The sequence below is a fragment of the Prionailurus bengalensis genome, chromosome D2 (genome assembly GCF_016509475.1).
Source record: "Prionailurus bengalensis isolate Pbe53 chromosome D2, Fcat_Pben_1.1_paternal_pri, whole genome shotgun sequence".
In the NCBI taxonomy this organism is placed as follows: Eukaryota; Metazoa; Chordata; class Mammalia; order Carnivora; family Felidae; genus Prionailurus; species Prionailurus bengalensis.
Genome location: NC_057351.1, coordinates 11,060,711 through 11,073,677, shown reverse-complemented (window position 1 = coordinate 11,073,677; position 12,967 = coordinate 11,060,711). Strand labels below are relative to the sequence as shown.

At 37.4% G+C, this 12,967-nt stretch overlaps 1 protein-coding gene across 11 annotated transcripts in view; it reads left to right on the top strand.

The window, feature by feature from the left end:
- Positions 1–12,967, top strand: part of RYR2 (ryanodine receptor 2) — a 756,924-nt gene that overhangs the window by 662,740 nt on the left and 81,217 nt on the right. For 6 of the 11 annotated variants that reach the window (XM_043596214.1, XM_043596207.1, XM_043596210.1 and 3 more), the window contains 2 exons: positions 1,422–1,475; positions 2,732–2,755. In XM_043596214.1, the coding sequence (XP_043452149.1) occupies positions 1,422–1,475; positions 2,732–2,755 (78 nt within the window). The remainder of the gene's footprint in view (positions 1–1,421; positions 1,476–2,731; positions 2,756–12,967) is intronic. The other 5 variants (XM_043596215.1, XM_043596212.1, XM_043596213.1 and 2 more) reach the window with 1 other exon arrangement.

Sequence of the window (12,967 nt, the reverse complement as noted above, 5' to 3'; positions counted from 1 at the left end):
AATTCACTTCTTTGTTTCTGGGGGGCAGCACACTACTGAACACCTTTTCCAAAGAGCAAAATTGTCACAGGTCTGTGTGCCCTTTATTTTCTCCTTGGCAAAGCATGTTGTCAGTCTTATTCTGAATTGGAAAGGGTGAGAGTCAATATTTGTTGAATGAACAACAGAATATTATTGTGTGGGTAGGAGGATCACATTCTATGCCTTCTCTCCCACCCCCTCTTCATCTCTCTACTCAAAATACAGGCAATCATTGAATTGAAAGCATTTTTCTGATTTGTAGCTTATATTTAATTACTTGCCACCATTCACTTCACTGATACACTGAGTGCTTGCCGACCGTAAGGAATCTTTAGAAAGGCTGGAATGATCTAACATTGAAGAACTCAAGGTTTTTCACCTGCCATAGCTATTGGCTAGTGACAGCTTCTTTTGGTCAACCATAATAATAGTAGAAGTTGAGATGTATTAAATGCTTATTATTTTCAGACACTTATTTCTAAGTGGGAAACCATTAGCATATGTTAATTCGTATAATCTTCTCAGGAACCCTGGTCGTCTTTTTCTTATTCCCATCTTAAATATGAGGAAAGGGAGACCCAGAGAGGTAAGGGAACTTGCCCTAAGCTAAACAGCTAATAATTGGCAGCATTAGGATTTGAAGCATACACACTGTGTCCTCACACAATTTATCAAACAAAAATTTTAGCTGTGGGAATTAGATTAAAATGTATGCATGGATGGGGCGCCTGGGTGGCGCAGTCGGTTAAGCGTCCGACTTCAGCCAGGTCACGATCTCGCGGTCCGTGAGTTCGAGCCCCGCGTCAGGCTCTGGGCTGATGGCTCAGAGCCTGGAGCCTGTTTCCGATTCTATGTCTCCCTCTCTCTCTGCCCCTCCCCCGTTCATGCTCTGTCTCTCTCTGTCCCCAAAATAAATAAACGTTGAAAAAAAAAAATGTATGCATGGATTACTGTACCTCCTTTATCATTTCTGGGGAAATAACTCAAAATAATAGAATAGTTTACTTATTTTTCTATTAAAGAGTAATATTAGTAGCAGCTAAAATTTCATTTCCTCTTTTGGATCAATTACAATAAAAATGAATTTAAAGGATTACAAGATGCACTTTGATAATGGACATGTTTTCTGTTAATTTTATTCACAATTATTGCATGTATCTGTATTACTTAAATTGGCAATTTAATATTTTGATTTTGTAAAAGCACAGTATCATTTTCTTGTAGGTCATGAATTCATTGGTCATGCTGTCCACGTTTACTGTATCTGACACATCCATTTAAACAATGTCAATGATAAATTAATACCAGTGATTTGGTGTTCTACACAACATTCTTTTGTACCTCCTGCCTCAACATATTCTAATCCTGCTGACTTTTTTTTAATGTTTTCCATGTATCAGAGTTGTCATGATGAGGAAGATGATGATGGTGAAGAAGAAGTGAAGAGTTTTGAAGTAAGATGGATCTTTCTAGATTTGTCTTTTTTTTTTCTACTTTGAAACATTGTTTCATAGCTTATAACTGACATTTATGTTTCTTGCTTCATGGCTTATTGCAGCTTATTGTGTCAAGGAACTGCATGTCAGAAGCTGGATAGACAGATCTGAGTCCTAACATTTGCTAAAGTTAAGACCAAGGAACGTAGAGTAATGAAATAATCCAATAAAACCCATATGTTCAGAATGAGTGTTCCTGAGAACCTTCCGAGATGAGATCACTTCAAATTGTTCTCATCTCAGTGAATGTTGGGATCTGAAATTTCCAACGGACATGTGAGGAAAATACTCACTGAAGAGCAACATGACATCGAGTTTTTAATTAAACCCTTGGTTTGATATTTTCTTCTGAATTGAAGAACTCCTAAAAGATTCAGCCTCTTTTGACTTCAACCCAATTAGGTCACTCATTTCCTGATCATATGTAGATGGTGGTGCAGAACGCAGTTTGCTTGCATGAGGTAGGAATGCGTATATTCCTAGGGCTACGTTCTATTCTATGATTATTTTCTCAATGTTCTCAGCTTGTAAATATCCAGAAAATTAGAAAGACTGCTCAATATCAGTTAGCCAGAAGGGAAGTCAGTATTATTTTCCCCCTTTATTTAGACTTGACTTTTGTTTTCTATGGAAAAAAAAAAGGAGTTGTTGCTAACCACCCCTTCTCTTTGTTTCTTTTTTTTTTTCTTTTTCTTTTTTTTTTCTTTATAGAATTAAAAAAAAAATGAAGTGGAAAGAAACAGATTACATTATTTGTTTTTTCCTATTACATACCTGGATTTCGAGCCAGAAGTCTGTAAACAGATTAGTAGCCAGCAGTCGGTCCTTAATTACAGTGGTCCCATAAAAAGGTAGAGGTTGAGGGGTGGACAAAGAGTAGTGTCCCTTCCAGAAACAATTCGGTACAGCATCTCTGCAGCATTGAAGTCAATGTGTAGAAAGTACGAAAACTAATCTGAGAATACCCTGTGACTGTTGCTGACTAAGATGCTGTAAGATTAATTTTCCTACATGACACTATAATCTTTTCTAAAGTATGTGTGTTCTGTTCTCAAATCCATCTTTATTGATAAGAAACTGAGGTAAATTCGAATGAGCTCTGAGCAGCAAATAATACTGTTTTTTTCTGAAGTGCACACCATTTATGGTCTATCAGTTGTCTTCCGAGCAATTGTTTATTGCTATTTTGCTTCTTGTCCTCATCCTTCCTTAAGGTCACAGGATCCCAACGCAGCAAGGTAAAACTATATATATATGTGTGTATTTGTCTGGGTCTGAGTTTCGGTTTCTTGTGACATTTACCTTTGTTAGACCCAACATCTTGGATTCTTTTGTAATAAAAGTTCTTGCAATCTTTCTACGAGTTTGTAGCTCCAATGCAATTGGTCCCTTCGGTGCCCGTTCCTTGATGCAGATTTGTTCTTGCCATTCCAATGACTCATAATTGAAATGTTATCCTACATGTGAACCCTGGGCTGCATGCTGGGCTGGGGTCAAAGGCCAGCCGTTTAGCTGATTACCTTTCAGCTAAGGGTCTTTCAGTACAGCATTCTGGCCTCATCCCTCTTGATGTTTCTTGAATAGGAGTCTTGTTACTCGAAAAAAGACACGACAAATGGCATTGCTGATGAGATTGGAAGGAAGCCTGCTTTCCCATTGTGCTCGTAATACCCCTAGTTAGTAATCAGAGAGGCTGTTCCACAATTTTAATGTCTATTTCAGCATTTCATTACAGGGAACAACTTGATGATTACTTCTATCTCTTAATGTTTTGAATAACTGAGCACTTGGAACGTTATCTAACAAAAAAACCCATCTTGATCTAGCATTACAACCATTTTCCTTTGTTATGAACCCTGTTAAGCTTACATATTATTTTCATGACACTAGTTCATAGGAAAATTAATTAGAACATCCCAGGGGAAAAAATACCCATCATGGCTTTAGTTAAAAAAAAATTACTGTTAAAATGAGTTTATAATGTCATGAAGAATCTATTTAGAAGAAACAAATGATAATACTTTAACTCACAGTTATATTTGGAAGAATATATTATTCATACATTATGATCCTTATAAATTTAAAAATTTGAGTTCATACAGCTGTCAGATTTAACTCTAATTGGATGGATATAATATAGTTAATGACATGTAAGATATGACAATAATATATCCTGGGCTTAAGTAGTAGGTAATAATGAGTGTGATACTAAGCTGGTATTTATGTTTTTATCACTGATTATCTCAGGTATAATTCTTGTGAATTATTGAGAGTTGAAAACATGAAGGGACCTCCTAGCAGAAACCAAAGATTTGATTTCCTAGCACTAAAGTTCATGCCCCAAGAGTGTATTGATATCTGTGGGATACGGGTAAATAAGGAAGGTCAGGAATGTGTTGCGGGTTAAGAAAACCATCTTACTTTGAGAGAGGAATACAGTTTCAGGGAGATCTAAAAGCAAATCCGGTTTGGTAAATAGGGTCGAATCTGGTGGTTCCTTATTCAAAAAAGAAAAGTTCCCTATTCAAAACAGAAGTCTAGGAATGGCTAGTGGTGGAATCTGTCTAGGATTCAGGTCAGACCGAAGACAAGAGATCAGGTGAGGCATGGAGCCTGACCTGAGGGAAGAGGTTACGTGCCCTGGACTAAGAATGACTGGCAGGACACTCAAATACTGGTGAAGCCTGGCAATTAACCACAGGAAAGAAGATGTAAACCCCCAGGTATAACTCCCCCCCCTCCCGAAACAGGATTTTAAAGTTGCTTATGATTGCCATTTATTCATGTTCATAACCATAGACAAGATGTGGGAATGTTCACCTCTTAACCAGATTTTTTTACTGTATTTCCATGTGATTCAGGACTGTAATTTATTATATATGCCTAATTTGCATAGCATGCTACTTTTCACAAAATACGTACTCCATGAGTAAGCAATATGAACTCTTACCAGTTTGAAAAAGAGACATGAGAGCAGTTGCCTATGAAGATACTCTTGTCTGAGGTTGACTCTGTGATACTAACAGAACCACTGAACATTGACCAGACAACTGGATTATTACTTTTTCTTTATGAATTTAGTAATCTCCCAGACTTTTTACATTGAAGTGTCTGGTTGTTTAACATCACTTAGAGATAGTCTAAGAGTGGAAGTTTTCATCCAAGATATAATAAATGTGAAAGCTTATTTGGCTGTTTCAATAATTCTTAAAACGAATGATGTTAAACAAATTTGGGAATAACCTAAAGTGTGTGGTAGTTTAATTTTATCCCCATAATTGACTAATTATTAACATTTGGTGTATTTCTACTTAAATTCCTCATCTGTAAGTATTCAGTGAAGATACTGAGAAGAAACTAGGTCTTTTTAAAAGCTGGCATCATAGGGAAAATTTCCACGCAGGGGTGAAGTAAAGTTTAAGAAATGTTAAACACAGGAGGTGGGGACTAAAATGCTGAGTATTTGACAGCTCTTTTCTTTTTCCATCACATGTGTGTTTTGCTGATACGATTATGTTAAAACTTGCTTGATTTAACTTGATAATTCCATTCCCTGCTTCATCAATAATGTACGTAAATATTCTCTTCCTGTAACTATTTAATAATTTTGTTGCATATTTAGTTTATTATATATAGCTCTTTTTAGATTTGGGACTACTTCAATACTAAAACTACACAAAAGGACAGTTAAATCTTAAGAAGAGGCCAAGAGTAACTGAAAGGGAAGAAATGTTTTAGCAATTACTTGAGATGTTTATTACTATAGTTGAACACTTTGTTTAGCTTTGGATTTTTCAAATACCAAAGCAAATAATAATAATAACAAATTAATAATGTTGCAGGTCAAATAACTTCATTTCTCTTGAGCATGATGGGTTTTTTCACCTAGATGAACAAAGCGATTTGGTACCAGAGTAAACCACATTTTTAAACTATGATTTTGCAAAAGACACAGAAACGTCCCCCAGATGGCTGCTGCTTTTCTAATGCTGTTCTCTAAACTCTGAGCATGTGGCATTAAATGCTAATTCACTGGAAGGATTTCTGTAGAATATTAAGGTACTATAATATAGATTTATTTCTTAATAAGACTCCAAATTAATGACAGTGGAGCTTAAGTAAGCCAGAGGAATGGAGCATTAACTTGCCTTCTAAACCATCTTTCTCAAATATTAGGCAAGTTGCATCATCCTTTGGCAAATGCCCAATTTCTAATTCACAGATGAATTCTCTGCTGAGTCCCTGAGGTCCTATTATTCTGTACTATTGATTAAAGAGAATTGCTACTCTCTTAAATGCTAAAAATGCCTATTCCAGAGTTGATATTCTGTATTTAAAAGCTTTAGGATACTAACTTGTATTCTGTCCCAGATGGGCCTCAGGCATAACCAAAATATCATCGTACCTGCTAAAGAATTCAGACCAGTACCCAGCTCATATTCCAAAATATGCATCACTGAGTGTGGAAGAATCCATTTAGGCCCAAATGTCTTTAAGGTCTGATGCTATATAGCTGTACCCAGTGATAAAATTGCCTTTGTCTGGCCCCTCCAATGATCTAATTTTGAATAGAATTCCATTCTTTGGCAATCCTGCAAGAATGAATTGGCTATAAGATGTACCCTCCAGCAGCTATATAATTCGATCTTTGAATGGGTTCATTTAATTCTGTCCGCAGGAACAAAGCAATTTAAATTAGAAGGGTTCCCCAAGTCTTACCAAAGACAACCCTTAAATATAAAAAGTCAAAGATAGAGCTTTGGATCGAGAACATTGAAACAATGGTTCTTTTTATCAGGTAAACTTATAGTTGCTTTGTTTCTTCTGCAGAAGCACCATGGTACCCAAAACGCAGGGTAAAGTGTTGAGTTGCTTTTTGTACTATTGAATCATAGAGAAGGGATAAGGAATTTTGATGGCCACTGTTCTCATGTCTCTGGCCGCATTCCACTAATGGCACTATTATATACTGAAGTCATCGATCTCAAGTAATACCCCCATGTCTTCGCCCAGGTTCCTTGGAAAACAGGGCAAAGAGATTATGTGCTAACACTTTATTGGGGTTGAGGGGTGTTACAATCCCAGGGAAGGTAAGAGTGAGGGCAAAAGAGAATGGATGATCTAAGGAAGGAGAGAGAGCAAATACAAGATAGTGCATTCTTGAGCTGACCACAGCTATTCAACAGTGGTGTCAGATGGCCCTAGAATGACCATATGCATCTTGGAACAGTGCCTAATGGGGACGAAGGATGAGCCCTGGTTCTGTCCCACCTCCTACCTGTTATTGGTTACAGGGGCTTAATTTCTTCATACTTCCTGATGTTAAGCAGATTTTCCATGCACCCTTTGGGGAATCCAAAGCCAGCGTGGGTCCAGCCGTGTTCAGGCACTACAGTCTCTGTATACATGGGCTTGGGGCCTCCTTAGTGGGTAGTAGTGATGACAGGAGCCAGGTTTCATAACCACAGGAATGCTGTGAGCCATTTCTAGGGCCCACTGTCTCAGAAGTATGGCAAATTGCCAAGTCTTGGAGAGAAAGGGGTATGGGGCAGGATGGAGTACAGTCCTGGTAGGAGGAAAGTTCCTAGAAAGCACCGTCCTCTATATTGTATATGGTGACTCGTGCATATTGGGTGTGTGCACCTAAATAGCAAACTGTATGGAATATACATTTACACATATCATTGTGCATTTTTGCTGCACATGACAGTTTGACTTCATGTGCTGGTGTTTTAAAAATAATCTCAGTCGAGGTTTATGCTTGACTGCGTTATGTACAGCAGATGCGTAACAGCAGGATCAGTTGAATGAACCACCTGTATTTGAATCCCAGCTCTACCAGCTACCTGTGTGATCTTAAGCCTCAATTATCCTGTCTATAAAATGGGGCTGATTATAGATTCTATTTCATGGGACTGTGGTGAGGATCAAATTAGTTCATACATATAATACACTCAGAACATTGACTATCACATAACAAACTCTATAGGTATTCGTTGTTACTATTACTTTTAATCAATTCTACCTTCGTATAAAATCAAGCCGGGGAAGCCCTTAGAGAAACTTTCCCAGGAGGGTGAACACAGAACTACACAGGACAGGAGACCTGGGTTCTCATCCAGGTGACCTTCAGGGGTCATATTTAAATTACTCTGTGCCTCAGCTTTTTCTGTTTTGAACTAGATGTTCTCAGGGGTCACACCCAGCTTTAAAAGTGTTGATTTGCTTTTCATGGGTGAGTTCTTTTAATTTTTCAGGGAAATCTCATAATTCATCTAAATGCAAGAATATTGATAGAAGCACGCAAACTTTTGTTACTTTTTCTTCCAATCTTTTGTGGAGGAGTGGAAAAAAAAATAAACTTCATAGTTTTTAGAATAGAAATGCCACATTAAAAATGTTTTGTAGAAAATAGCTTAACTTCTGTACATATATACCTGTCTCTACCTTTTTGGTATTTTTTGTTTGTTTCAAGTTTGTATTTAAATTCTAGTTAGTTGGTATTCAAAGTATCACACAATGATACCTGATACAGTTAGATAAAAAAGGGAAAAGTGTTGAGGGATAATAGGGGTTCAGGGACACATGGAGCCTTCTAAGAATGAGATTAATCCAGAAACCCATGCCTTAGAGTCTTGCTAATTTGCTGGAGTTGGTCAGCCTTACTGATTACGATCAGCTTTCCAGGAGTCCACATTCTATCACATAAATTTCACAGTTCACTATATCAATAAAATAAACATAGTCATCTTCTTTGGGAGAAACAAAAATTCCTGAGGATCTTCGTGAACAGGACAGCATGTGATATAATGATAAAGGTCTTCAGAAATTCAGTATGAGTAATTATTTGAGAACATATACAATAAAGTCCAGATGTACAGGTGACATCTGAAGGTGGCTGAGCACAGGATAAGTACCCAGAGTCTGGAATAACAGAAGGACTGTGTATCCTTAAGACAGTCTCCAGAAAAAGCCCTCTCTCAGCTGAACAGGTAATATTCAAGACTGTATCGAGTACATCTGTTTCTCAAGAGTTGATCTGGGGAAGGATCAGTAATCATTTGTGAAAACTTAGAATTATAGACCCTTAAAACAACTAGCACTGAGAGAAGTCAAAACCCAGATAATGAGTTGTCATGATCCATTCAATGATAAAATGTATTCTAACTTCTCCCTTTTCCCATGAATTTTTCCAACACTCTGGGACCTTCATGATCTAACCATACCTCCATATTATTAGAGACCGCCAATCACCTTATTTTTCTGGTTGTCTCTTTCATCAGGCTAGTGGGACTGCATAGCATTTCCTTCTGTATTCAAGGCACTATTTGATGCTTTTAAGGCTTAAGCAACCAAATGGGTAAATGAACGCTGTTCTAAATCAATTTTGTGCTCAGGACAAACCACATTCCCTCTCATGATAACTTAATCTAACATTGCTAATTTGATACCTTCTGATTTTAGAATTGCTCATTCTCCCCACCCACCTCCCACACCACTTTATATTTTGTTCATGGAGATTTTGTGTGTGTGTGTGTGTGTGAGATGTAGTATACATTTTGCCAACAGGTCCCTGAAATAGATAATTATTTCAATGCGGCTGGGTTTTATTGCTTCAGCATCATAGTGGTTAGTTCTAAATATGCTGAATCCAAGGGAAATAATATTTCAACAAGTATGGGAGTATAAATGCTAAAGGAAGAAGTAAGCCATAATCATACCATATAGCACATCTAAACTTCAGACCTCCAACACATTAACTGAACGACATTTCTCTGTTTTAGTGTTTCTGTCATCTCTGATCATCTATTAGTAAAAAATGTGGCATTTAAAGTTTGCTTTGGGTGAAACCATAATTTTCTTTTTCTTCATTTTTTTTGTTGTTGTTAAAGAGGAAACATTAGAAACTATGCCCATCCTATTGAAAAGCAGAACTTTGGAAGATTATTATACTATTCGATATTCAGCAACAAAGAGAATGGGTAATAAAGGTACAGACAGCAAATGAAATGAGCTAAAAACCACAATTTGAGAATGAGTATTTGTACGTGTATAATTCTTTGACCAGGTACCGAAAATGGACGAAAAGAGACGTCCACGTTGTACTAGCTTTGTAGCTCTTCACATGAAAAGATAGCATTTGTAAAATTTCAGATCAGTTGTACATGCTACCTGACACCACATTGTTTAGTTCTGCAATTCATTCCACACATTTTCTTGAACACCTGTGATGTGCAGGGAACGTTACTGGATCTGTAGTATATGAATCCTTGTGGTTAAAACAGGCAGACAGGTCTCTTAGCCCCTGGTCTCATGGAGATTTTCTTCTAGGAAACTCCATATACATTCATTTACTTTTTAAGAAATTAAATTTAAAATTTATAAATGTGGGGGGCCATTGTTATTAGACAGAGTTATAATCTAAAGTGTTTTCCTAGGACTGCAAGTCGACTCTTTATAAATGTGGCCAACCTACAGTTTCAGAAACTGGAATACTGAACAAAAATAATTGAAGTGTAGAACGTGACTCCCAGCTAGATTTTTGTTTTCCCTTAGTCGGAGTCGGCCTGTTTGTGTTGTAAACCAAAGGGTTACCATCTCACTGCCTTTTGCTCTTGCCCCCATAGTCACCCAATTGAGTCTTCTAAATTTCCTTCTTCTTTTTCTTATAATATTGAGATTCAACATCACCTTGTAGGTTGTGACTACTTTTAAGGTGCCAAATAAGAATAGGTAAGGTTGACATTATGAAATTATGGGAAATATTTATAGAAAGAGTTCAGCTCCTAGAAAACTCAGAACTAGCCTCTACATGCAGCTGAAGAGGAAAACATTATGAAAACCTTTTCAGCAGTTGCTGAATGCTTGGAAGTGCAAAGAGAAAAAACAAAAAAAGGCAAGCCAACTGGGCTTCTGTGGCGTTATGTACTGACTGTAGCTGGGATGTCCACGCGGCCCCAAATGCCCACATAACCGAGGAGGGTCTGTCAGTTTCAGTGTAAAAGTTTTGCTCTCAAAAGGCTGACCTACTTTAAAATATCTTTCATCTCTATCATAGGGATAAACTATTTTCTCCATCAAGAAGCAAGGGGCAGTTGTAATTTTTTTTTTTTTTAAGTTCCATATTTTTCTCCTATAAGACAAGTTGTTGAAGAACTGAATGGATGATTTTTTTCTTCAGGCCTTTCAATTCCTCTCCCCTCCCCCCCATCAAATGCTAAACGCAAGGCACTCTAGGAAAAAATGGAAGAATCTTAATATTTTATTACAAACTTCAGTCATACTAAATGCAGTCATGATGTTGAATACTTTCATTCAATGCCTGCTATTTGATCATGGGTCTGATTTATTACCACTATTGACCTTGAAAAGGTTCATAGCAATCTTCTGAGGAAAACAGCTGGTAATTCCTGGTTGCTCTTGGTAATCAGAACTTTTTGCCTAGGGGAAGATTGAAACTTTGGACCTCCTCCTCCCCTCAACCTTCTTTTGTAACCTTAGAATGAATGATTTAGAGACTGAACTTAAAGTAGAAGGTATAATGTTTATTTAAGACTCAGTGGCCGTTTAGGCAGAATCTGGGATGGGACAGGACGCTACTCTTAAAAAGATGCTTTAAAAAGCTACTTTTAGGGTACTGTTTCCCTGAGTAAAATTCTTTAAAAAGACCTATCTTCAGTTTTCTTAGAAAAACTAATCTGCAGTGAGGTTGAAATGAAATAATTTTCTTTCTTTCCACATAATCCATCATTTTATTGGCTGCAAACTTCCGGGTTTAGCTTTCAAGGTTTTATTTTATTACACTGTGATAAAATTTCCAATGGAGGGATTAAATTACATACCCAGGAAGCACTTCTCAAAGGACAAAGTTCCAGAAAGAAATAATATTAAATATCTTCCGAAGAGAAAGCCTCCAACTCAATCTGACAAAGAAGAAATTCAAGCCTAGAGGTTGACCTGATCCCTCCTTATGAAGTATGGCTTTCCTGCTTCTAGATCAGTATATCTTTTTTAGGTCAGTAGTTTTATCAGATGAATCATCATCTCCCCTGAAGTATTTATTAATATTGAAATTTAGATGCTGTGTGAGAAAAATGAGGGTGATCTCTGCCCAGGGAGTTTTTTTTGTTTTTTTTTTTTTTTTTTAAGAAGGCAATTGAATATTCTCTGTCTCTTGATCCTCTGACCTTCATCCATCAGGCGCGATTTCAGTTACTGCAGAGGATACCAGGATCTAGAATGTATTGTGCAAACTGTTCTGGCAGATCTTCGAGCTGGTCCACCTACTTTTGTAGCACAAACAGCAAAGGGTTTTCTATTTTTTGTTCGTTTGTTTTTTCCCCCCTCAAGAATATACGGCATGCTGCTCTCTTCTGTCTTCTTTGGGTTTTTCCTGATGACTGTCTTCATACATTTTATTGGGTTAGTAGAAGAATCAGTCTTTCTAACTCCCTTGCCTCTTCAGTAGATGAAAACGCTAGGGTGGTTCCTTAGGCCAATAATGTCTTACCGCTGTCTTACTGAAAAAGTCTTCCACGAAAGGAATTGGTTACACTGGGAAGCACAAGTGCAGAGTTCGGGAAGAACGTGAAAGATTGTTGGGTCTAAAAGGAGGGATCAAATGTTGCTGTGACCAATTTTAGACCACACCTGAAGAGCAGGCGAAAGGGTCTTTCAGTTTTTCTGAAACTGTGTTGTAATGACAATATGGTTTTGTGTGTCTGTGTGGTTTTGTTTTCGTTTTGTTCTTGACTTTGCAGGAAGAGGTTTAAACATGAAGGCAACCCTTTTAGATGTTAGCATGGCTATACATATGAAGCAAAGCTGCCTTTTTTTTTCTTTTCTCTGCTTCCATTTAGACCTATCACATAATTTAAGAAAAAAAATAAAACGTTAACCACAGGAGCTCTAACTATAGTGTGAAAAAAAACCCTGATCAATTTTGTTTTCGCAGCACGATATTATCAAAGATTTAAGAAACAAATTTGCCAGCCTCGGCGAGAACTCTCTGGTAACAGCATAAATGTCTGTGTTGGTTGCTTTTGATTTGAAGGTTTCTTTTTTTTTCATTTGTTTGAGCCCATTTCTTCCCCCCCTCCTCCTTTTAGTTTACTTTCTTTTTCATATTCTGTAACTAGCAAGCCTTCATTTTTTAAACCTCTTCCATCTTCCTGTGTCTATTTTCCGTACTTTGGATGGAAAGTTTATGGCAGCAAACTGTCACTCTGGCTACTTCTGCTGCGGCTCTTCCTGCTCTTAGGTCATATATGTTTTGGCCGTTGTGTTTATGGACATGATACTAATTGACCGTTTCATGTCCCATTGACTAAGCTTCTCTACCACGCCATTTGATGGACTCGCTGTCCTAGGGCTCTATGCAACTTCCATTTTGCAACTTATACTGCTTAGTTCCGTCTCAATTCTCCAGCGAACTGGATAGCTCAAGTGAA